The sequence below is a fragment of the Podarcis raffonei genome, chromosome 12 (genome assembly GCF_027172205.1).
Source record: "Podarcis raffonei isolate rPodRaf1 chromosome 12, rPodRaf1.pri, whole genome shotgun sequence".
NCBI classification, from domain to species: Eukaryota; Metazoa; Chordata; class Lepidosauria; order Squamata; family Lacertidae; genus Podarcis; species Podarcis raffonei.
The window spans coordinates 25,329,985-25,356,048 of record NC_070613.1 but is presented as its reverse complement, the minus strand read 5'-3'; the positions used below and the strand labels follow the sequence as shown (position 1 = coordinate 25,356,048).

At 44.0% G+C, this 26,064-nt stretch overlaps 3 protein-coding genes across 8 annotated transcripts in view; 1 reads left to right on the top strand and 2 right to left on the bottom strand.

Moving 5' to 3' along the window:
* Positions 1 to 461: 461 nt before the first annotated feature.
* Positions 462 to 7,426, bottom strand: ACBD7 (acyl-CoA binding domain containing 7). The gene is made up of 4 exons (XM_053409584.1): positions 7,260 to 7,426; positions 894 to 1,011; positions 740 to 802; positions 462 to 636 (listed from the first exon to the last, which is right to left on the bottom strand). Exons 1-4 carry the CDS (start codon positions 7,269 to 7,271, stop codon positions 563 to 565), a joined length of 267 nt encoding a protein of 88 aa, XP_053265559.1. The 5' UTR covers positions 7,272 to 7,426; the 3' UTR covers positions 462 to 562.
* Positions 7,427 to 7,663: 237 nt separating this feature from the next.
* RPP38 (ribonuclease P/MRP subunit p38) lies at positions 7,664 to 15,235 on the top strand. 4 transcript variants are annotated; one of them, XM_053409583.1, is made up of 2 exons: positions 7,664 to 7,794; positions 14,328 to 15,235. In XM_053409583.1, exon 2 carries the CDS (start codon positions 14,362 to 14,364, stop codon positions 15,205 to 15,207), a length of 846 nt encoding a protein of 281 aa, XP_053265558.1. In that variant the 5' UTR covers positions 7,664 to 7,794; positions 14,328 to 14,361; the 3' UTR covers positions 15,208 to 15,235. The 4 variants fall into 4 exon arrangements, with proteins under 4 accessions (XP_053265558.1, XP_053265555.1, XP_053265556.1 ...); XM_053409580.1 differs by lacking the exon at positions 7,664 to 7,794 and adding an exon at positions 12,356 to 12,527; XM_053409581.1 differs by lacking the exon at positions 7,664 to 7,794 and adding an exon at positions 12,577 to 12,679.
* A 1,945-nt stretch (positions 15,236 to 17,180) lies between these two features.
* Positions 17,181 to 26,064, bottom strand: part of NMT2 (N-myristoyltransferase 2) — a 32,456-nt gene continuing 23,572 nt past the window's right edge. For all 3 annotated transcript variants that reach the window (XM_053409577.1, XM_053409578.1, XM_053409579.1), the window contains exons 8-12: positions 24,641 to 24,749; positions 23,105 to 23,275; positions 20,637 to 20,804; positions 18,704 to 18,841; positions 17,181 to 17,912 (exon numbers count right to left, since the gene is read on the bottom strand). In XM_053409577.1, coding sequence (XP_053265552.1) covers positions 17,892 to 17,912; positions 18,704 to 18,841; positions 20,637 to 20,804; positions 23,105 to 23,275; positions 24,641 to 24,749 — 607 coding nt within the window. In that variant the 3' untranslated portion in view covers positions 17,181 to 17,891. The remainder of the gene's footprint in view (positions 17,913 to 18,703; positions 18,842 to 20,636; positions 20,805 to 23,104; positions 23,276 to 24,640; positions 24,750 to 26,064) is intronic.

The window sequence follows — 26,064 nt, the reverse complement described above, 5'->3', positions numbered from 1 at the left end:
ATTTTCGGGCAAGAAAATTGCATGCAACCAGAAGCAACTTATCACATTTGAGAAGTTTGTGTGTGGTTTTGTGTTTCTTTTGCAATGGGTGTGTAGGTGTAAATACATGATTTCAAAACCTTATGCATCTGAAACGGTCCATCAGTGCAAGACAGCTCCTATCCCTGCTAGCACTGACAGGGCTGATGGGAGTTGCACTACAGGTTCCCCATCTCTGGTGTCACTAGTTGGAACAGAAGTGCTACCAGTATTTCCGTGCTACCAGTATTTCCTGTAAGTAGAACTAATCAGATGTATTATAATAGCCTAACATCACTGCCGTTCCCAAAGTTGTTGAATTATTTTTTTTCTACCGCGTGAGTGCAAACTTTTATATTGACATGGGCAAGGAGAAGATTGCTGTGAATATTTAAGTAGCCAAAACCATGAATATTACTAGCTTAAAGAGGATCCAAACAAGCCATGTCCAAAGAAGAAAAAAAGTTTATTGCAAATACTGATGTTCACATCAGTCTGAAAATGAGTAGTGCCCTTGCCTTTGAACTAATTGTCCAAAGAAAATCTACAGTCCATATTTCTCTATCATCTCATTTGCTTTAGAAATGTAAGCTTTCATGGCATCTTCTTTTGACATACCTGTAAAGGGGGAAAAATCAGCTTTATTACTATGCCTTATTTGTTATTTTCCCATGACATTATTTTGAATCAGAATAATATAGAACTGTAATAAATCCATCACCTTTCTTCTGGTTCCATGCTTCCCATTTTGCTTTGCCTTTCAAATCCAGCATCCCAGGACACTCTGCCAAAAGACAACAACTAAGTTTCAATAAAAACCCACGCAAAGTATCTTTGAAATGAATATATAGACATGTAGGTATGTACAAAGTTACCAATATTAATATTTCCCACGGTCGACTGCTTGTAGAGTCCATACAGTTCTTTTAGTTCATCATCAGTTGGTTTGGTCTTTAGTTTTTTTACTTTTTCTGCCACGGTGTTGAAGTCGGCCTGAAGAGAGGCAAAAATAATAATATAGGAATTTCACTTAAAACAGCCATATATTGCTTCCAAGGAGTGTGATGCTTCAGGGAGGAGTCTCTCTGAGCCCCACCTGGTCATGCCAGTTCAAACTTGAGACCTTCTGAAACACAAGACAAATGCTCTACCAGCGAGTTATGCTAAGAAGCTTCCCATGCAACAAGTCAAGTTGCATGCAGTCAAGTTGTAGCATCGCTTGAATCTCACTCTCTTTCTCTGTGTAAGCTGCAATGCAGATACGGAAGACACTGGGCATCTTTCCAGCTCTGTTCAATATCAGCTCTCTCAGCAAGTTGGGTTGTTTTTGTTTGCCTTGGTATTTTTCTATTCTTGGGTATAAGGTTTCATTTGAAGTAAGCCAGTTTTATCAGTCTGACATGGCTACAAGAACGTCACATTATACTACCAGGCCAGAATATGCTCGACTGCAATAGGACCAATATTTAAGACCACTTACTTCTCAGTCCTATGCACGTTGGTTCAAAAGTCCCAATGGACCTGCTCCCAGGAAGGCGGTATAAAATGGCAGCCTTAATGCAGGTTTATTTCTCTGTAACACTTTAATGATCAGCAAGGGGCTAATTTGGCTCACAAATTTTAAAGCATGTTTATAGACTGGAATTACTTACTCAAGTTTATTTTCGAGTAAAAGGCATGGGGTTTTATTATTTCCATATCAGTATCACAGTGTTCCACCACAAAGCAGGTTTATGCTCATTTTATCCTAAGATTTCTGTCAGGCGGGCTAGGGTGAGCTAGCAGCTTGCCCAGGGGTCAGCAAACTTTTTTTAGCAGGGGGCCACTGTCCCTCACACCTTGTGGAGGGCCAGACCATAATTTGGGGGTGGTGGGATGAACAAATTCCTATGCACCACAAATAACCCAGAAATAAATAAGAGCACACATTCTACTCATGTAAAAACACCAGGCAGGCCCCACAAATAACCCAGAGATGCATTTTAAATAAAAGGACACATTCTACTCATGCAAAAACATGCTGATTCCCAGACCGTCCATGGGCCGGGTTTAGAAGGCGATTGGGCCAGATCTGGCCCCCAGGCCTTAGTTTGCCTACCCATGAGCTTGCCAAAAGGCCTCATTTTGGGCTTCATGGCTGCCATCTGTTCAATATTCTGTCAGCTCTACTGATTTTCGACTACACTGAGGTCAGAACTACATTACATGTGAAACACAGATAAGTTCAGATAAAGTTCTGCTCCCCTGTTTCTCCATAAAGGGCATGCTCAGTCAGCTTGCATTGTCATATAACCACACTAGTGATGGAACCACATACTGCACGCAATCAACAACCCAAGTTCCTCTGTCTTTGAGCTGAAAAAAGACAGTTATCCCAAGTTGAATATTATTTTTTATAGAAAAAGGTTTCCTTCCCATGGGTGGTGGGAGAGAATGGTTTTTGGCTGCAAACAACTTCTTCCACCCTAATCCTCTCAAGACGAGGTGTGTGGCTTTGATATTTGCACTAATGACAGCTCCCAAGAGCAGGAAGCTCTGAATAAGTGAATCTAGTAACTCAAGGATAGAGCGGGTGTACATTTTTGTGAATTGGCTCCTACAACAGACAGTGATGTTTTTAAAAAGAGAAATGTATGGGACTGGAAAGGCTGTTTTTCAGTTCTCTTTGTCAGTCTCCAAGAATCACAGATCATGTTTCAAGAATTCTAAATGACGAACTTGACTAGTTTTACATATTCATTTATATAACACATTGGCCACTTTTCCCACACAAAAACCCCTTAAAAATAAAGATGCTAGTCTAGAGTCCACATGGTTTAGCAATCTCCTTTCCCCTTTAGAGCAGAGCTAATTTTACAAAAAGCAAGACATGCCCAGCATCTTTTTATTCTGCTACTTCAGGGTAACCTTGAGTCAGTGTCAATCATTCTCTCATCTGCCTTTGCTATGATTCTAAGTCACAAGAGACGCATTACAGTGATGCAGGAAAGGAGATACTGCTCCACTATACGTAGTACAGCTCTTGTATTGACCCTTCTTTGCCAACAACTGACATGCATTACCTATGCCCCGATGGCTACATTGCTAAGTTATTTATTTGATTAGCACTGTGAAATCTCCAGGCAGACCTGCAGTTATATGCATGAGCAGTAGGATGCGTATTTTGCGCAAAGCTCATGACACAATGATCCTGCCAGAACTGCATGCCAGCCTGTGGCAAATCAATCGGGCTCTTTCCTCACAAGTGCTCTAATGTCTGTTATGAGAAATAAAGGTCAGGTTAAGCATTGTGACTATTTTAACAAAGGTGTCATAAGGAACCTGTCTCTCCTATCAGAAAGTAAAATACTGTACTGCAAAGAAACAAATAATTCAGTATGAAACTTTCCAAATAGGCAGACAGCCAGCACTAAAATCCGGACTCTTAATCCCATAACCTCTCCCCCCAACAAACATTCATTAGATGAAACAACTATAAACTTCACTGAAATTAAACAATGAGCTACTGTGTTCCATTACAGAGCAGTTATAACAGGGCACCCATTCATTACTGTGTCCACTATGTGTAACCATAGTATCCATTCATTCATTCATGCTATCCTATTTTAGACCCACTGATACAAATACCGTTACAAATTCAGAGTTGGTTTCCCACCCTTCTGTTGATTAATTCTCACTATTCTTTCTTCCCACATGCTTCTATTAATATTAGAATAGTAGATTTAACTACACCTAGCCATAAAAAGCTTGCCACAAAATTATGGTGAACTGTCCAGTTCCAGAGGGATGCGGGTAGCGCTGTGGGTTAAACCACAGAGCCTAGGACTTGCCGATCAGAAGGTCACCAGTTCGAATCCCCGCAACGGGGTGAGCTCCCATTGCTCGGTCCCTGCTCCTGCCAACCTAGCAGTTCGAAAGCACGTCAAAGTGCAAGTAGATAAATAGGTACCGCTCTGGCTGGAAGGTAAACGGCGTTTCTGTGCCCAGCTCTGATTTGCCAGAAGCGGCTTAGTCATGCTGGCCACATGACCCGGAAGCTGTACGCCGGCTCCCTCGGCCAATACAGCGAGATGAGCGCCGCAACCCCAGAGTCGGTCACGACTGGACCTAATGGTCAGGGGTCCCTTTACCTTTATCCAGTTCCAGAGAATACGAATAGCCAATAGGATTATTACAAACTTGATCACCAGGAGCTGTTTTTCAAGCAACAGTAAGGAGCCAAAGAAACACACTTATTCCTAAGTGCTTAAGTTAGTCCAGTAGTTGTTTTTTATATACTTTGAGCAGCCTGCCCACCCCCAGCATGCACATCATACATTTAAAAGACATTTCCCCTCCCTAAAGAATAATTGGAACTGTAGTTTTTAAAGAGTGCTTCATGTTGTAGGCCTGTGAGGCGTAAATTAGTTCTAGTGATTTTTCCAGGGGCCAGAGAATGCACTTTAAAACCAATGATTTATACACAGCCTAAATCAGTGGCCTTAACAGGGCATGGGGTCCCATACTGGTGTTACAGGAGGAGATGTCAAGTGTGGTGGGAAGATTAAAGGACAATCAAAGAAACATTTTAAAATTTCAGTGTAGTATAGTATAAGATAATATAGTATCAAAATATTTTTTTCTTATTTGCAGAATATGGGTATATTTTCAAAATCAAGCACTGCTAGGAGTGCTTCTTTTTGTTTTCCAATGTATTTCTTTTCCAGTTTCTTTTCTTATCAATTTTTTATTATTATTCTGAAAGTGTGGCCTAGAGGGGAAAAGTTTTAGAACCACTGGCCTAAATCAATGCTTTTAAAAGTACCCTTTGGCTGCAATGCTATACTGTATACTTAGGATGACCCCATTGATTACTGGGACTGCACTACTCATAGGACTGCACTGTCAACTCAAACGTGGTCTGCCAGGGGCATAGCATGGGGGGGGGGGCTCTTGTGCAATGTAACCCTGACGTCCTTTTCAGCATGCAGACCTACCTGTGCTTTTTAAAGGATACCAACCAGGGTGGCAATGGCTTTGTAGAAAGAAGGAATCCCAGTAAATCCCCCCTCTAGTTAAGAACATAAAATCTAATACTTCTTAGTGGGGGCGCTTTGAAATTATCTGATAAACTATATTCAGGATTGTTTGCGTTAAAGTCACTTATGCACTTGCTCTGTATTGTTACAGGGGCACTGAAACATAAAAAAACCTTCACAAATATGTAATCTCATTAGTTATCCCTAAATATTCTGTAATCACCTTGTGAGCTCTTTTGCAAATAGCGTATTACAGCTCACCCAGAAGGCATAGCTTGATTGCACAATATAGAATTGCCTATATGTCTAAAATAGGTTGTGACCGACTGTCTCCATGCTGCAGCATCCTTTCTGGAATGCCAAAACAGAGAAGAAAACCCCTACATGGCCATGCACTTTGGGCGAAATACATTTATTGGGGGGGGACCCCGTTAAACACAAAGGTGACATACAAATATTATTAGAGAAACAACAAAATCTTAAAATCTATTTACTGTTGCAATTGATGTGGAAAAACTATTGTATTCTAACTGGATGCTAATCACTTTTGTATACAGTTTTTAATTCTAAATTGCCCGTTGCTTTATTACATTTCTACATCTAGATGGCATTATAAGAAACAAGCTAGCAGCCATTCATTTAAATTGGAGCGGGGGGCTGTGGCTTGCATGTGTGCAGAGAGTCACAAACACTGCATGTTACACAACAATCATCTGTAGTCCTCAAATCCCCCTTGTGAAAGATTCAGCCAAAATCCAGGCAGTTAAGCAGAGCTGCTGTGTGCAGAGTTTGAGTACTTCTGGGGAAGGGATTATGATGCTGCTGAATCTGCCTTCACCAGTTGCATCACTTTAGCTCATCCTAGCCTTTCTCTGCATGATGCTAATGCTGGCCCAGCAGAATAAGTAGGAAAGAGCTGAGGTCTGCACATCAGAAAGAGGAGAGGCTGCGGCTTCCGATCCTAGCATGCAAGTGGAGTGTTGCAGTCCTCAAACTTTGCTGGTCCCCAGCCATAAATACTCCGATGGAGGAAGCCGTAAGTGTTTGTGCAGTCACACTTAACTCGGAGTGGAGACTAGCTAGCACATGCACAAAAAATGAACATGCAGAGCACCTAAAGGCAAGCAGTCTTCAAAGTGTCCCAAATCCTGAAAGACAAGTCTCTCCACTGCTCCCATATAATTCTCTAAAGCTGAAACCCCAAACCAGTCCATCAGGCAGGTAGGTCCCTGCCTTGTCCCCAAGCAATTCCACAGATCTTCTGCAACCGTGCACGGGAACTTGCCCAAGTTTATGGTTTCAACAGTAAATGGATTGCAACTCCCATTTGTGTGGTTGGGTGGGGGTGGAGGGACTCGTTTCATCACATTATGCTTCATGAATCAGTACAGTGGTACCTCGGGTTAAGAACTTAATTCATTCTGGAGATCCATTCTTAACCTGAAACTGTTCTTAACCCGATGTACCACTTTAGCTAATGAGGCTTCCCGCTGCCACCACGCGATTTCTGTTCTCATTCTGTAGCAAAGTTCTTAACCCGAGGTACTATTTCTGAGATAGCGGAGTCTGTAACTTGAAGCGTCTGTAACCTGAAGCGTTTGTAACCTGAGGTACCACTGTACTAGCTGGAGGAGCTGCAAATGTACGGCTATAACTGTCCAGGTTTTAAAGTTCTACCTCCTCAATTCTGCACCTACATACTTCAACATGAGGTGCAGTGTTATGGTGACTTGGGGGGGAGGGGGGGTCTAGTTGATCACTGCAGTGCTGACCCCTGAGCCAAACAGCTGGGAGGGGGGAATTCTCTTCCAACCAAAAGGTGTAGGAAATAATCAAATAGGGAAACTCAAGTCACACTTTTTTAAAAGAGTATTACACAGCAATTCTATACATGTCTGTTCAAAAATAAGTTCTATTGAGTTCAATGAGACTCAATCCTTCCAGGTATAGGATTGCACGGTGCAGGCATAGGATTTGCCTAAGAATAGCTTCGCTGGATTGGATCGAACCGAACCCAGCAGCCTATCCTGCACAGCACAGGAGGTCACTCGCCGGATACTGCTGCAAAACCTGGGGACCAGCAGCCCTCCCCCGCTACTCCTCCCCAAGTTCCACTCTCGGCGCAGTCCAGGTCCCTCCAGAAGCTGCGCTCACGCCGCTGCTTCAGGCGCCGGCCGGCTCCCCCCCCCCCCCGCCGCGCTCCTTCTCTCGAGGTTCCCTTACCTCCAGAGTCATGGTGCACAACCTGCGACGGCTCCTGAGCTCTCAGCAAAGTCCCGCCCCCGTCCGGAATGAAGCCGCAGCTCCCTCTCGCAGCCCTTATTTATAATGCCGTCGGCCCAAGCGTCCCCATTGGACAAGAAGGCACTGTGACGTCGCACCAGAGGCGCGAGCTCCCGAAAAGTGAGCCAAGTAGGTGATGCTGCTGCTGTAGCCTCGCCGTCTTGGAAACCAGACCAGCTGCGGAGAGGCAGCGCGCTTTGGTGACTGGCGGCTGGGCTTTGCGGCGGCAGCCCCGTCGAGTCGCTAGGGGGCAGTGGTGAGCAGCGCGCGCGAGCGCCGAACGCTGCTAGCTGCAGACCCATTCGCAATGGGCTGAGCTTCAACAAAATGTTGCAGTGTACCATTGCTTCTGACGATGGGGTTTGGGGATCTGCTCTCCTCCGGATGTTGTTAGACTGCAGCTCTCCTCAGCTGCATGCCTGCCGAATACTTTCCCTGCAGAAAGCCTCTGGGTCCCCTTTTTTATCGCCTCAAGGTGGTTGCTTAAGAATTTTTTTATTTCCCCATGTTATTATTGTCTTCCAATTAGGTTGACTTATTTTTCAGCTGCCTTTTGTTTATTGCTGATTTATTGTTTCGCCGTCTGTCACACTGTACGTTTTAGTCTATGGTTCGTTTTATTGCATATGTTTATAAGCCTTGTAAGCTGTGTTGCGTATCTGTTGGTTTAAAAACCAGGATATAAATAAAAACACTATTACGACTGCTGGGAGTTGTTAGGAGTTCCCTATTTCCCTCAGAGCTGCAATTCCCAGAGTTCCCTGGTAAGAAAAAGGAATGGTTGTTAAACAGCTCTGTGTATTCTAGCTCTGTGAGGGGAATAATGGTCTCCTAACAACTCTTGGCACCCTTTGCAAACTTTCAAATCCCAGGATACTTTAGGAAAACTGTCCTGAGCTCTATGGATGAAGGGTAGTACAGTGGTACCTCAGGTTACATATGCTTCAGGTTACAGCTAACCCAGAAATAGTGCTTCAGGTTAAGAACTTTGCTTCAGGATAAGAACAGAAATTGGGCTCCGGTGGCGTGGCAGCAGCAGGAGGCCCCATTAGCTAAAGTGGTGCTTCAGGTTAAGAACAGTTTAAGGTTAAGAACAGACCTCCGGTACGAATTAAGTACTTAACCTGAGGTACCACTGTATACAGATTTACTAAATAGTAATAATAACAAGTCATGACTTTTAAAAGTGGTTGATAGTGCTTTTCAGATAAATGAAACATGTCAAAAGGATAAACAGAAAGGACTCTCCACGGAATTTCAAAATTAGAAAAAGACTTAATAAGCACAAATAAGAAAACACTCTCTAATATGTATAAGCTCCTTCTTGACTGGGAGGTCAAGGAGGAGGAAGTGAAATGTGTTATGGCGCAGTGGGCTGGAGACTTTGGCTACAACATCCAGATGGAATCATGGGAGAGGCTGTGGAGGGAGGACCTCAAGTTCACAGCATGCTATGACTCAAAGGAGAACTGCATGAAGATGCTCTACAGATGGTATTTAACACCTGTAAAATTCGCCAAGATGTATAATACTAGATCAAACATCTGTTGCAGATGTTTGGGAGATGCAGGGAGGTGGAAGGCACCATGATCCACATGTGGTGGAACTGTAAGAAAATCAAGGGTTTCTAGGAAACAATTTACAATGAAATTAAAAAAATGTTTAAATGCACCTTCCCAAAGAAGCCTGAAGCCTTCCTACTAGGCATAATGAATAATGAAATCCCAAAAAGATTAAGGAAAATATTTATATATGTGGTAGTAGCAGCTAGGGTCGTTACTGCTAAAATATGGAAAGGGGACTCTGTGCCCACAAAGTTAGACTGGCAAAGTAAAATGTTAGAATATGCTGAACTAGCAAGATTCTGAGACCATACAGATCAAATATTCAACAGAGAGTGGAATATTTATAGAGATTACTTAAAAGAACATTGTAATATTACCAATTCATTGGCAGGCTTGGATTGAGTTTCTGCTTGAAAACAGGAGATTGTTACAGAACAAAAATGATAGAGAATCTAGAAGAGATAAAATTAAGTGTGTAGTGAAAGGGAACTTAGGAACCACGGGGGGGGGACGGACCAGAAGTCACATTAGAATTAGTAAAGGATGAAATTAATTCTGTATCTTTCTTTTGGGTACGTAAGCAATTTTTTTGTTAATTGCTATATATAGTTTGATTTGATTTGGTTTTCTGTTTTGTTAAACCAATAAAGCATTATTAATTATTAAGCAATAATAATAATAATAATAATAATAATAATAATAATAATAATAATAGTGCTTTATATGTATGGTGTTAATGTGGGCAAAATCTAACAGCAAGGAGAGGCAAGAAAACAGAATGGAATTGTTAGTCAGCGACTCATTGGCTGCCAGCAGAAACTTGTCAGTATTTTGAGGAGGGGTTCAAATGCATATTGGAAATTTAGGCTATACGCATACTGGCAGTTTAAAACACTGCAGGGTTGCTTCCCCCTGCTGCATTTCAAGTTGCAATTTAACTTTGCTCTGTACACCAGAGAGGAGAAAGGCATGTCATCATCACCTCATGCAAATTACCTCATTTTTTTCCCAGAGCCCTGTGACCTCCCAACTCCAAGGAAGCCGTCCTCCTCCAATGTGCAAGGGATCTCTCCGCTTAATGTCTCAAACTTCAGCTTACGCCAAAACTTTAAAAAAAATAAACAAACTTGTTGCAGCAGTCCGACACTAATCCTTGCCTTTCTATGTGTCAAACCTCCCCTCCCCCAAATGCAATTTAAAGCAGGCCTCTTGCATTTGCAGTTTAAAATGGGAACAAAGTAAACTGAAAGAAAAGACTTTGATCACTGGAATGTTTTGCTTCCTTCTGAATATTATGTTACAGTTTATTTCTATGTTGTATGTCAGCCAACAAAGGTTTTGCACAGAAATACAGTACATTGAATTTCTGCCATGCCCTTGGAATGCACTGAAGCGAGAATGGTCACAATGTGCATCCCATTGTACTTATCACTCATTTAGTGCCATCTAGTGTTTATTTCATGCAGTGCTAGTTCGTTCCTGCGCATTAGAGCTGATGCATCATGCACACTTGCATTACATCATTGATCCTAAATGGGCAGGCATAGGCAAACTCGGGCCCTCCAGATGTTTTGGGACTACAACTCCCATCATCCCTAGCTAACAGGACCAGTGGTCAGGGATGATGGGAGTTGTAGTCCCAAAACATTTGGAGGGCCGAGTTTGCCTATACCTGCTAAATGGGTGTCATTGTGCTAACAGATTGTACAGGTTTGAAGAGGAGCTCTCTCCCCACCCCCACTTGGTCTTGCCACACATTAAATCATTAAGTTAGCAATGTTTAATGTATTTTAAAGTTTATTGTAGGAGGGTAATATGTGGTTTACGTGGGGGAGCAACAGTTTTGTTTTTGGTGTGTGTGTGTGTGTGTGTGCGCGCGTGCACGTCTGTTCAGACTATCTCAAAGTGACTTTTTGTTGTATTTATAGGCTTTAAACAATAAAGTTGATTCAACTTTATTCATTCAGTAATTTGGCAGATGAAATAGGACTTATGCCACCATACAGCTGTCAGCCTTTAAAGCATGGGTGTAACCAGGATTTTTGTTAGGGGGGGGCAGGACTTTTGTTAGAGGGGGAAGAACCAATGTGATCGGTTAGTTAGTTCAGAGTATTTCTATTGTTTTACTTGATGGGGGGGCAGCTGCCCATGCTTTAAAGTGTTATAAGACCCATTTCCTATTTTTGAATAAGGACTTGGTGGCCCTCTTAGATCGTACGCTGCTGGGTTTTATTTAATAGAAATCTAAGAACTGTTACTTCTCTCCTTCAGTAGGACTCCTGTCCTTTGTCTCTAACAGCAGAATAGCAAGCAGGTATTCCACTACAGTATTTTCAATTTGCTTACCAAAGGAGAAAGCTGTACCTGTTGAACTACCCAGATCTGCATTTATATATACAGTGGTACCTCTGGATGCGAATGGGATCCTTTCCGGAGCCCCATTCACAACCTGAATTGAACGCAACCCGCGCCTGCGATTTGCCGCTTCCACGCATAACGTCATTTTGAGTGTGCATGCGCGAGCGGCAAAACCCGGAAGTAACATGTTCTGTTACTTCCAGGTCGCCGTGGAGCGTAACCTGAAAACGCTCAACCAGAAGCTACTTCAACCTGAGGTATGACTGTATACTCTCTCTCTCTGTGTAGCACAGGAACCTCTGCCAGCTGGAGGTAAACGGTGGGAAGGTCTCTTGGTTGATATTGTGGACTGGTGGGCATTCCATGCCTGGCCAGATATCGCTGGACTTGGATAGAGCTGATAACACCACGGTTACAAGCTCAATCCCTGTATGGGACAGCTGCATATTCCTGCACTGCAGGGTTGGACTACTAGATGACCCTCAGGGTCCCAACTACAATTCTTCTATGACTCCAGCCCCATCGTCTCTGACGATGCTTGCCGGGGCTGATGGAAGCTGGACTCCAGCAACGCTTACAGCAGGGGTCAGCAAGTTTTTCCCGCAGAGGGCCGGTCCACTGTCCCTCAGACCTTGTGGGGTACCGGACTTCGTTGGGTTCTTTTGGGAGGGGGAATGAACAAATTCCTCTGCCCCACAAATACCCCAGAGGTGCATTTTAAATAAAAGCACACATTCTACTCATGTAAAAACGAGCGGATTCCCTGACCGTCCGCGGGCCGGATTTAGAAGGCGATTGGGCCGGATCCGGCCCCCGGGCCTTAGTTTGCCTACCCATGGCTTAGAGGGCGCCAGGGCCCCCTTCCCCTATGTGTTGGGTTGTGGGGAGTCCAAGGGAACGCTCAGCCAGGAACTAGTACGGCAGAAAGGCGTGACCTTATCCTCGGAGTAAAGCCCCGTCGAGCACAGCGAAGCTCCCGTCGGGCTTCAGCTCGCACGAAACCTACACGAAGACTGTGCTCGCAGCGCCCTCTGGCGGCCGCCGCAGGGGCAAACCGCGGCTTGCGCGCCCGCCTTGTGCCTGGCTTTCCGGGCGCAAGCTCCGCCTGGAAGGAGGGCGGTCCTGAGCCAGGCGAGCCGGGCTCTTCCGCTTCCCTCCGCGCACTCTGGAAGGTTTTGGAGGCCGCGGGAAGGAAGCCGGGGCCGCAGCGCGCTCGGCCGCCGGAGAGGAGCCTGAGAGCGGACGCCCACGAGGGTCGGAAGGAGTCCTGCCGTCTGCTGTTTTGGTGGGTTGTTGCCACGTGGGGATGGAGACGGGGGCGGGTTATGGCCAAGTCTACACGTGCAGCGGCCAGAGGTGGTAGCAACGTTTCCGAATGCTTCCAGCTGCCGGAGCAGAGAGCAGGCCGGGATTGAGCACGTCTCTTTAACAGGGAAGGTTGGGCTTCGTTTTTGTTTAACTTGCGGAGAGGTGCTTTTTTTCCTTTTACGCAAAGGAAGCTTTCAAAGATGCTCATCTCAGGTGCAACCCGAAGTAGTCTTGAATTTTAGATCCTCGGAAGTGATTTAGTGCTCAAGATTTCAGTGTCGGTAGATCTGCCTATCAGGGAAAGGAATAAAGAGCAGGGTGCGCGGCACCGTATTCTGAGTCTAGACTTCTGTTTTCCGTTCCTAATCCGAACGAAGATCTTTTTGCATAAAAAAGTCCACTCCTGGTTAGCTTTCCGCAGTTCAGCAACATATTTTCTGTGGGGAAAGCCATTATGTTTCTGCTGCTGAAAAATTAGGAGTCAGAAGTTATTGATAAGCTATTGCAAATTACCCAGCGACCTCCCAGTAGATACTAATTCATGGGTAGGCAAACTAAGGCCTGGGGGCCGGATCCGGCCTAATCGCCTTCTAAATCCAGCCCGCGGACGGTCCGGGAATCAGCATGTTTTTACATGTGTCCTTTTATTTAAAATGCACCTCTGGGTTATTTGTGGGGCATAGGAATTCGTTCATTCCCCACCCCCCAAATATAGTCCAGCCTCCCACAAGGTGTGAGGGACAGTGAACCAACCGCCTGCTGAAAAATTTTGCTGACCCCTTTTCTGTCCACTCCTTGAACTAGTGCAGCCCCCTATTTAGTGTAGGAGTCGTGCAACCAGAGTTTGCCTTGCAGCCTCTATCTCAAGTGCAAGCGACAGATGTTGAGCAAATAAGCAGCCTTCCTAAATCTACTGTTTTGGTATTCTCGTTACTTTTTATCTATTATCCTTTATATGTTTTTAGCCTCCTGTTTTACCTATGTTTGTTTTAATTTTTGTCAGCTGCTGTAAGTCCTGCTTCTGGGGAGAAAAAAGCAGGGTTTAAATAAGTAAAGTTGATGATAGAACAGACATGGTTTAACACCGAGAGATGTTGCACTGATGCATTGAGACAGGAGTCAGATATACAGATGGGTTGTGACATGTCTTCTTGAGAGAGACAAGGGAAGCTTAAATATTGAACTTGACTAGATAGTGCACATCGTTGGCAGAGTCCAGGGTAGTGTTTTGTTGTTTTCATTCATTTGAATGGGGCTAGTCCAGGGAACCCCCTCCTGGCAGATTGTAGCCTATATGCAGAGATCTCATGAAATGCAGAAATCGAACTGAATTCACAGATCAGAGAGCCCAGTGGAAAGACACATTTCTGAGATTTCTCTAGGAAAACTCTTTTTAAAATTTAGGATTTAAATGTCCTTCTAAACGATACTAGCTTTTCCTCCTAGACTTTTCATTGTTCTAGTATATCAACTATTATTTCCAAAATATGGAAACGCATTTGTCGCTTACAACTTTTAGATCCTGGTTGCAAATTTTTGCAGACTCCCCTTTTTGTATGGCTAAGCATGTAGCGCTGGATATAAGCAACCATGCTTTGTGCAAATGACCAGTTTAATTTGCATTTTCAAGGCTAGAAGAACCTAGCAGTGCCAAATATGTTAGAAAAATATATATTAAAGAAGCAAGAATGTGTTGGGATGGGGGATGCATGCCTATAGATGTTGTGTATATCTCTGGTTTAGTTTGCATAATTTTTTGCTGCTTTTTCATTCGCAGCTCAGGTTGGCAAACCATACCAAGAGCATCAAAGATGTCCCTTCAGGCAGCAAAGGGATCGTCAGCCCGTAAATCAAAGCAAATGACTGTAAAGACATCTTTGAGCAACCCGTATACTCTGCAGTGGAGCCCTGTGGATGGAGCAGACATGCACTACATATTGGAAGCCTTAGGAGATGTTATGAAACAGACTGGGTTAGAAAAGGTAGAGACTCGGAGAAGGAAGAAACCCTCTTCTGGAAAGAAGCAGGAGAAAGAACAATGCGATGACCAGACCAGCAGACTTCAAGACGAGAATTGCTCTGGAGATGCTAAAGCACATGGGTGGACAAACTTGCAAATCAGGAACCAACTCGCTATCGGGATCAATGAAGTAACAAGAGCGCTGGAAAAAAATGAGTTGCTTCTGGTGCTTGTGTGCAAGTCTGCCAAACCTGCTATGCTAACGTCTCACCTTATTCTGCTCTGCGCAAGCCGGGCCACTCCAGCCGGCCAGGTCCCACGTCTCAGTGAAAGCCTCGCACCGGTCCTCGGGTTAACGTCCATCCTAGCCCTGGGATTTAAAAAGGACACGGATGCTTTTGCAGAGGTAGCCAAAACCATTATCCCGCGAATACCACATTTGGATGTGCCCTGGATTCAGCACGGAACAGAACGTTTGCTGGCCACTGAAGATGCTCATCCGGCGAACTTGCAGGTGGGTGAGGGCACAGAGTCAGACCCGGAAGAGCGCTCTCCCAACCACAAGCGGAAAAGAGCAGATCGCAGCAAGCTTGCCTCTCCTGCTACAGCCCTGCAAGCACTCAAGGTTAAAAAAATAGTACCCAATCCAAACAAGCGAAGGAAGCTTCCCAAAACTAAAAAGCGCATTTCAAAGTAATCAATTATATTGGCTTGTTCCCACATTTCTTATTTGCCTGTGTGTGTGTGTGTGTGTGTGTGTGTGTGTGTAGCTAGTAAAAGCTATGTAGCATTAACTAGGCTTGCAGTTAAGAATATATACCAACATTACAAAATTCATATTTGTTGGAAGATATTCAAGCTAATAGCTTGGTACTGGACACATGTCATTTCAGAAAATCTAAAAGTGCTTGGAACAAAGCCTTTTTCTGGATTAAATGTAATTCAAAACAAAATAGTATGGAAGTGATAACGTTTATTCAAACATCCATCTGTGCTGATAGATTCAATAGCTAGTAATCTCTTTAAGATGCTGGAATCACAAAACATCTGCAAATTTGATAGCACAATGTTATCCTTTGAACACTTGCATTTGGTCAAATAATGCATGCAGAACTGACCCCAGGTGCATTTGGACTTTAAGAGTTGAGTATTTTCTTTAGCATGTCAATCAGCCCAAATATCTGCAAGAAGAAAAGCACTTCAGATTTGGATTTTGGGATGCAGGTCACAACTGATCTTGCAGATCCCACAATGCAGATTTCCTAAACAGAAGTTACAGCCTTGCCACGTTCAGTTTAACAGCATGCTATTGAATCTAAAAACTAAAAATGCCCCTAAACAGCTAAAACGGGGGTGCAACTTAAAATGGCTGCTCAGAGGAAACTTGTTTCAATCAGCTGCTATTAATATATTAATACTGAAAACAGGCAAGTTGTAGGGACAGTAAGGAGGCAGCAGCAGCAGCAAGAACTGGATATAGGATGTGTAGCTAAATTATTACCTATTTAGTCAGGTGCAAAACTTTGTGCTTGCAGTAGTTTGTGCTTAAAGGGCTATGGAAAGGCGAAATCACCACATGTCTACACCAACTGTGCTTTGCTTTCTTACCTTTCCAGCACAAATATTTAATTTGTTGTAATTTTATTACATTTCTATTCTGCCTTTCCTCTGCCATGGAAACCTAGGTGGTTCCCTGGTGGTCACTCATCCAAGCACTGACCAGACCTGCTTGGCTCCAGCAATTTATTGGATAATAATTGGGAAGATTGCTCTTAGTTGTCTAGTGAAGGAGAAAAACGAAGGGTTATTAATCTTATGAAGTCTTGCGTAGTTCTGAGGCTTTCCTCACTCCTACTTCCACACTAATTTCAGCTATTCAGTGCTATTTTAATGTGTCCCCCCCCACACTTATTTAACCAGTCATGTAAACTTATCCAGATCACTACTGAACATCTTCACCTTTAATTGAATCATGGTGCATTAAATTGAAAGCTTAGAGAAGCGTGGACTCATTTACAAAAGCCGTTCTACCTATACCAACTCACTGAGAAATCAATCTGGGGGGAGTCTAGCTTGGGAAATACCTTCGTTTCAAGCAAGCAATGTCTATGCATGGCCTTTGCTTTTTTTTTTTTTAGGCTGGTTGCCATTATTAGAATTAAAGAACAAGGGTGGGTGGGAAATAGAAAGAGACACATTATGGCATATTAGTTAAGGCTGGTAACAACCAAAAAAGGTACTAGCAGGGTTCTGAACATTTGCTTATAATAAGCACAAGGGACAGAGAAATCCTTTGTTCCAAAATCCAGGATATACTACTGCTACTATAAGCAAATTTTACTTATTTACACAAACATACTTTTTGTTTAAAATGGACATTCCACCCCCCCTTTTTTAAAAAAAACAACAAGTAGACAAAAGGAATATGTGCAATTTTGCAAAAGCCTTGAACACATTCAGTCGTAACATCTTGATAACAGTACTAAAATTCTTAAGTTTTTTATGTACAGGCTGCTCATAACTCTGCCACCGAAAGAAACCCCGAAAGGTTTTCCTTTTTCATAGCTGCAAGATTAATAGAGTAATATATAATTCAGGCAACATATAAACACCCGCACTAAACAGTGCAATACTCTTGAAGTCAAGTCAGTGATCTACTGAAGATCGAAGTACAAATCTGTAATTTTTTTTATTTTATTGATTTGGCAGCATTGCTTATGGAGAAACAAATGCACTAGTCCAAGACCAGCGCATTTCCCGTACCACTCCACAGTTACAAAATACATCCAAGGTTCTCCATGTTTCCTAACAGACAGTCATAATACTCCCCAAGGATTTCCTCCTTCCGACGATGACATCCACGTGATGGAAAATAAGCAGAAACACTCAAAATCGGCTCCTTCATTTTGTTACATTGATAAATGTACACTACCACCACTTAATAAATAGAAATGCAGCAGTTCAGTCACATTAACAGTAAAGAATTTGTACTCTATTCCACCACTGCAATCGAGTTGGTTGTACAAAAAACAGTCTTTTACGCAGGGGAAGGGAAGGGGGAAAAAGAGAGAACCCTTTTCCATCAAGATGCGAGCTAAGCGTTGGAAATTAAAAGAAATGTGCTTTTATTTCGTTTCATCGACAAAACAGTAAAAGGTTCATGAGCTTTTTCTCTCTCTGGTCCGAGCTGAGCTGAAGGTGTGAAGGATTGGTCAGGCATGGTTTTCCTCACTTCCCCTCCGCGTGGCCCCAAGGTTCAAAGGATTATTTTTAAGTTCACCAGCCTTTGTGCTTCTCTCCTCTTGAACGGTGCCGATCCAAGAGCTTCCATCAGCCCAGATGATTACTTCCGAGAACTATAAATACAAGTGTCCTTCCTCATTATTGTAATACAAGACCGACCTAGAAAGACAACAGCAGGTTTGTTAGTGCAGGTAAGGGTAACAAATAAAAACATTGGTAAGGAAATCTCCAGCCCATTGGCTTCATTAGGCCCAGCACAGGTGCCAAGTTGGCCCAGGAGACAGTTCTTTAGAAACCATTATTGCCTGCCCCACCCCACCTGTCGGGCAGGTATGGATGTGGCTACAAAGAAACCACCGGGAGCTCCTATTGGTTCCTTTGCAAGCGGAAATCCCTGTCAGCACCAATCAGCTGATCAGCACTGGCAGGGAGACCCATGGGGATTGGCTGCACTAGGGAGTTCTCCCTTGGGTTTCAATACAAACTGATTTGTACTGATGGAGTATGCCCCTTTAAAGGCATCAGGTGATTGGCACTGGGAGCTGGCCCTTAAAGGAGGTAGCTGTAAATGCACCCCATCTGATCAGTGGTTAAAGTGATCCTCTTTGAACGCAGGTGTCAATCAGCTGACATCAGGTGAGTAACAGGGAGGCGGTCCATGGGGAGTGACGGATCCAGTTCCCCACCTGTTTTATGACTTAGTGCTAGAACGGGCTTTGTCAGACACACTTGTTGCTGATTTCTGGCCCTCCAGATGTTGCTGGACTCTTAACTCCCATCAGCCCCAGCCAGCATGGCCAATGGTTAGGGATGATTTTACATGTAGTCTAGTGACATCTGGTGAGCCACAGGTTAGCCTCCCCTGCCACAAGTTACAAAAAAGCAAAGTCACAGGGCATCTGGGTAATTCAAATCACTATAGACAACTGAGCCTCTGTGAAATGTGTTACCTTTTCAGAGTCCATGCCAGGACACCTCCAGTTATACAAGTAATACTGCAAGTTGCCGTCTCCGATACCAAACTTCAGTTTTTCCAGGAATGTTTTGTTTTCCATCAAGTCTAGTGCATTGAACACATCAAATCCTTTCTGGCAATATGAGAAAAAAAATCATTAGTGGCATTTGCATCAAGGTTACCTATGAAAGCGTGCTGTGCTTAGAATGTGATCCCATCATTTGGTACACATCTTGTACAGTAGGTATAGTCACCCCTCCATTTCTTGCAACCCCCCTGCTGGTATGTCTGGGGGTTAGCTCCCAATTCTGTTGCTAGTCACATGTATGTTGAAACATGCAAAAACTCCCAAGTGGTGGGCAAGTGGAATTGAGCTGATATCCAAACTCGCTTTGACTCAATGCACCACAGGCAACATTCAAGGTTCTGCGCCAAAGGAGTCCAGTTTGCAGAATCCTCACATCTGACTAACAGGAGATAAGGAACAGGCACCCGCTTACATGTGACAAATGGCAAAGGTAGGGTTGTTGTTGTTTTTTGGCCAGCTTCTGACCTGTAGTTGGTGCAAGACAAAGTTGTTCTGGACAAACCTGAAGCACGCTTGGCAAGCCAATCTGTTGTTCATGAAAATTGAAATCGGACCAATACGTCGATAATTTAATGATGGCAGGGGGTATAAAAAACAACAACAGAGAGAGACGCAGAGCTGTATTTACTTTAACCGGAACTAAAATGACATCTACTGATGGAAAGTGTTACTTTATCATTACCGTATTTTTCGCTTTATAGGACGCACTTTTCCCCCTCCAAAAATGAAGGGGAAATGTATGTGCGTCCTATGGAGCGAATGCAGGCTTCAGGCAGTTATCCGCAAGCCTTCTGAGCGCGGCGGGAGTTCCCGCGGGCTCCGAAGGCTTGTGGATAGCAGCCTGCAGCCCAGGGAGCGCAGCGCCAACTCCCTGGGCTTCAGGCTGCTATCCGCAAGCCTTCGGAGCCCGCGGGAACTCCCGCCGCAATCTTGCCGCCGCTCCTGAACCTGTTCTGGGGGCTGGGGTCGGGAAGCTCAGGCTTCCCCCGCCCCAGCCCCGCGCCTGGGGGGGGGGTGTTAATTCCCCCCCTTTATTCCCCCCCTAAAAACTAGGTGCGCCCTATGGTCCGGTGCGCCCTATGGAGCGAAACATACAGTAGTTTATATTTCATTTAGAGCTCTTTTTTAAAAAAAAGTTTCCTGAGGTTTTCAATTAAAAACAGATAATGTGAGAAAACAGAAGTTCTGTTGCACAGCCTCAAGTCTTTGTGCTGACGGGATCAATGTGTCGAATACCACCCCATGGGCTCATTGGAAGGTAATGGGGTTAAGAGCTCTTCTCTCTCCAGAGCCCTGCAATGAGCCACTGTTGCTGTGTCTTAAGTTTGGATCAAGACTATGATACGAAACGGGGAGAAGGAAAGCTGCAGTTTTACATTCAGTTGTTTCGTCATCCAGAAGTAGCAGCAGCATGCAGGCAAAAAGGTCTCTCTCAGAAAATAATAGACTTGGAGTATGTGGGTGTATTGTTAATCCCCTGTCCCTCGGAAGGTGGTGGACTCTCCTCCCTTGGAGGTCTTAAAGCAGAGTCTTGGGTGGCCATCTGCCATGGGTGCTTTAGCCGAGATTCTGCCATTGCAGGGGGTTGGACTAGATGATCATTGGTAGTCCCAACTCTACAATTCTATGATTCTGTCTGAGAGCTGTTCCATACAACCCAAAGGCCTCCTGGGAGCTCAAGCCCATAAGCAGAGGCTGCCCTGTTCTCTCCAGGGCCAAGAGGTGTGTCACACCAGGAGTTGTGTTCTCCCAGCTCTCCTGGCCACGGAAGACTTGGGAGAGGCAACCTTGTTTTCTATATAAGCAGCCCAAGTGACCCAATGATGCCAGGGCTACTTACCAGCTTTGCTATAATGAGTGCATCGTTCATGAGATCCAAGAGAGGGGTTTCCGTATGAACATTGTAGAAGGAGTAGGCTGCTTTGAGGCTTTTGTGAACAGGGTGGTGCATGACCGTCGAAGGTAACGTGTAGAAACTCAGAAAGTCGGTTAAAACACCATTTGAACTCTAGGAAAGGAAGGGGAAGAAAAAGACACTACTGAGAAATCAAAGCGAAAAGACTCTATAGCACACTGGAGACGTAAGCAACTCAAGCTGGCTGGCAGAACTACAGGTCAAGAAAAACTACTGCAGCCAAGAGGTATTTGATGTGCTGAGAGTTGACAGCCAGCCAAATAAATACGGCCAGCAGCTCTGGCTTATTTTAGCCCTGTTAAACTTGTTTCGAAACAATCTCACGCTGATCACGATCTATAATGCCATTACTTTAGGCCAGTGTTTCCCGAACTTGGGCTGCCAGCTGTTTTTTGGACTACAGTTCCCATGATCCCTGACAACTGGTCCTGCTAGCTAGGGATGATGGGAGTTGTAGTCTAGAAACAGCTGGAAACTCAAGTTTGGGAAACACTGCTTTAGGCCAAGGGTTGGCTAACCTGTGGCTTTCCAGATGTTGTTGGACTACAACTCCCACCATCCCTGACCACTGGCTATGCTGGCTTGGAACGATGGGAATTGGAGGGCCAAAGGTTCATGCAGCTAGAACAAAGATGCTGAATGTGCAGACTGTCCCCTTTATTACATTTATGTCTCATCTTTTTCCAAGGAGCTTAAGGTAGCACACACGGTATGCCACCCCATTTTAAACCTCATGACCACCCAGTGAGCTTCATGACTGAGTGGGAATTTGAACCAGGGTCTCCCCAGTCAGTGATCACGTTGGCTCTCACTTCGTTCTAGTGTTGAAGTGCACAGCCCGCCATTTAAAAAGGCAGAGCAGCAGCCTGCATAGCACAGCCGTCCGTTTTAACAGCAAGGCTCAAGCCCAGCAGCGTCAATCCATGCTGAGTTGTATCATATATTGCAAAAGAGTAATCTCAATTGTATGAGTGTCAGTCAAATTGGCACCTCAACACACAAGAAGGAGGTATCCACATGCTTGGGGGAACCCCAAGTTTTGCATACGTATGAAAAACCCAAGCAGGCACCCCTGCAAACAGTCCAGTGAGAAGTAAATATGTTTAGTGGACATGTAACTCCATAGAATGAAATACCTGGAATCCTCAACATGACCATTCTACACTGCAACATTTTGTTGCAGATCCCAGATACATTGTGCATATTTATCCTTATTTAAACAAAAGAAGAAGCGCTCCCAATTCCAAGTGGGAGAAGTAATCGTGATTATTATCAGGCCAACGGAGACCAATCTGAAATCACCCAAGTTTTAGTATAGGATTATCCAGTTTTACTTCAAAGGAGAGAAGTTACTATTGCCCAGCTAGGACATAATGCTAAATCATAGTTTAAAGTTTTACATGCACAAGCAGCAGCAAATATTGGGATTGCACACTCCTCCTGCCATGGTGAGAAATCAGAAGCACCTGCTTTAGTGTCTCTCAATTACATCTACACTTTGTTGGGTTGAAATAAACGACAGACGAATGACAAGTGTCATATGGGAGGCATCTCCTGAGCATGTCTCGGGGAGTCCCTTTTATTGAATATTACAGCATTGCCACATATGTGCTTGTTGCTGATTGGTTAACACAAATACAATGCAAGGGTTGCATATAGACATTAATCATCAATAGATTAAAGGTTAGGAAAGGGAACACAGAATTGGACAGGTATGAAAACCTCCTTATTAAACTATTACTAATGATTGATATAACAAAACTTAAAAGAGCATAACTATTGCATTCCGTAGATGTGGTCAACCATGCATTAAGAACAGGTCAGGGTACGATGTTTCATGAACTCAATGTGAACTAAACATTCTAGGGTGGGTGAGGAAGGAATGCTTCGGCTTAGAGCGGCTTGCCAGAGTCGTGTGCAGAAGCAAAACTTCCCATCATCACTTGGGGAATTACGGTTTGATACGGGCTTCTCTGAACAATCCATAGTTTAATCAAGTTCAGGTGTAAAAAGAAACTATTTAGTTTAAAAGCAAAAGTGGATGCTTCTGATATCCACACAGCTATGCTGGAAAGTCTGAGCTTGGGGCTCACTGCTGTTTGTGCCCATAACAAAACTGGGTTTTAACGTTGCACCTGAAAAGGACCATTGCCGGTTTTCTGGGAGAGACTGTCTTCCAGAACAAAGAGTTCACAAGTCAGCTGACAACCAGCAACTTAAAAATAATAGATTAAAATGGAGATACAGGAGTTCCTAACGTAAGGGAAGAACTTCTCACAGGCATCAGGTCCATCACTGTGAGAAATGGATGATGGACTAGATTTGCTTTTGGTCTGATGCAGCTGGGCCTTTCTGACATTCTCGATGGAGGCAGGGGACAGACTCTCTCTTACCTCTACAACAAAGGTATCAATAATGTGATCCTGAGGCAGGAACCAGTGGGCCACTTCTTCTTCGTCCATAACAGGAGCGAGCTTAAACTGCTTCAAGTAATTGTTGATTAATTCTTGCACCGCTTTAATGTCTTTTCGTTCCATTGGTCTCAAACCTGAAGTTTTTGTGGCCTTGTTATAACGAAAGAGGTCAGAGATTAAAAAAGAGAGAGCTTACACATTAAGCAGAAAAACAATGCTAGGGCATTCAGTGAGGAAAAACTACTGTGCCTATCCTCTAGATTACTCGGGTAGGCAGACAGACCGGGAACTTCCGAGAGATCTCTAGGTGTTTTATGGTGGCTTGGCAAGAGAACAGCGACAACTAAAACACAGTCTCCCCCATTACGTTGCTGATAATGCTGGGGTGGGCAGACCAGAAGTGAATTTTTGTGTTTGGGAGCTGGGTTCTGGTACTGGTCCAAAATTCCTGGCTGAGCTTGTGCATGGAGAAACTCTGTTCCTTAGCTTATTGTCCACCCAGCAGAGCTGCTATTTTGCATCATGCTTTGGGTGGTGGATCTCAGGTTACCAGTAAAATCCAAAGCACATCCCGTAAGCCTGAAGTTTGCCCACCCCTGCTATCGAATGATGCTTTGCATAACTCCCAGGAAATTCAACACCTTCAAGGAGACACCAACCAGGCAGGAAAGTCATCCTTCATGAACCTCTGCATGTGTACAGATGTTTGGGCAGCAAAAAAAATGACCCTGGTCTTCTGAGTACCAAGAGGGACTTCGTAGATACAGGAAAACAAATAGTGGTTTCAAGAGTACTGTGTTCCAAGTCTCCTTATGGCCTCATCAGATTTTACAGAAAAACACAGGGCTCTGTGTTGTCACAGCATATCTGCCATGTCTTCTCTAATGCTTAATGGGAGCATAATGAGTATGGAACAAAGCCTGCCTTTAAAACAGGGATGGGGAACCTCTGGCCTTGAAGATACTGCTAGTGTTATAGTATTTTAATATTTTTTTTGGAAGCCGCCCAGAGTGGCTGGGGAAGCCCAGCCAGATGGGCGGGGTACAAATAATAAATTATTATTATTATTAATATTACTAGACTTACAACTCCCATCATCCTTGAACACTGGCCAAAATGGCAGGACTGATGGGAACTGGAGTCCAACAAAACATCCAGGAGGTTCACAGGCCATAGTTATTTCCCCTTAATAAACCAGTAAATTGTGGGGTGTCTGTGCTAGATTGCGGGACCCCTCCCCCACAAAAAGCTCAACTTTGGTAGATCACTGCCAGTTTCTTTATAGTGGGAGTAGATCACCGTCTCTTGAAAGTTGGACATGCCTGGTATATGCCATCAGTACATTCAACTCTACAACTCTCTGAAAGCCTCTTCCTAACCAGAGTTAACTATTTCCACACCTCTCGAACGGTCCTGCCTTCCCAAAATGAAAGCCTGCCTTGTAAAGGATTAACAGAAGGCTATTTGGGGCCCCACTGTAAGAGTGAGGATGCTGTGAACAGACACAATGCTTACGTCAGGAAGTCGGTATAGCTTCATCGTTCTCTGTAAAGTCATATTCCTACTCAAATGAGAAAATTTCACCTCTACCAATTTTCTGGGATTCAGGGATCGATGCCAATACCTAGAAATGTTAATATATATACATATTAATTTTATTTATTCAAAATATTTATTACTACCCCTCTTCACTGTTACAAACAGGATTCAGTGCATTTTTTAAAAATACAACGCCTAATATAATAAATAAAATTTATCTCACTTGGCCTCAGTCCCTGAACTGCAATCACTGCATTTCATTAAAAGTAAAATTAAATTCTTAAACTAAATTATCCAATTTAGGGCAAGCTATTGCGCCACTGCTTGCGACAGGACCTAGAAAATAACCAAGCAGAATTTTTATACACAGAAATCTCATTTCAGTCTTTGAAATGTGTTTCCATGCAAAGCACCCACAAAATTTAACACACTGACAGCTAATATCGTAAGCACAATCTACCAATCTACTGAATTAATTTGTTTGTTTAAGGTATGTGGCCCCCCAACTCCCTTGACACTGCGACTACCCCAAGGTCAGCTGTGAACTTTATGGCTGAGTGGCAATTTGAACTGTGCTCTCCTAGGTCCTAGACCAGGGGTCAGCAAACTTTTTCAGCAGGGGGCTGGTCCACTATCCCTCAGACCTTGGGGGGCGGACGGCGGACGGGCAGACTATATATATATATATTTTTGGGGGGGGGGGAATGAACGAATTCCTATGCCCCACAAATAACCCAGAGATGCATTTTAAATAAAAGGACACATTCTACTCATGTAAAAACACACTGATTCCTGGACCACCCGCGGGCCAGATTTAGAAGGTGATTGGGCTGGATCCGGTCACTGGGCCTTAGTTTGCCTACCCATGTCCTAGACCAACACTCTAACCACTACACCATGCTGGCTGTAGGCAGGAAAGGATAATGCAAAATTGAAGAGGACAGTGCATTCTACTTCATCTTCCATTAGCAGGGAATGACAGCTGAACACGCAGCCCACTAAATCTCCCTTTGCAGCCTCACACTGACACCATAAAGTGATTCACCTGCAAGCTGGTTTTTCTCAGCGGAAAGATGGAGAAAAAGAAATGGAGGCAATAGCATATATTGAGGCAACACTGACCGTTTTGAACACTGGGCACGAAAAGGTGCTTTCTCTGGCTCAAAGTATTCTAAATCGTATTTCCCCCCAATGACGGTTCACTGTTCCAACACCAATCCTCTCTTTTAGGGATGTTCCTAAGCCAAGGGCCTTTGCTTAATAATCCATACTGTGCGTGAGTTATGGGCTGCACATACAGCCTGAATGCTCCTGCTTTGCATGAGCAGGCAAACAAATCAGTAAGGAAATGGCTTAGTGTTACAGCCAAGTCTGGGATTGTGGTTGGTTCCTCCCTAACA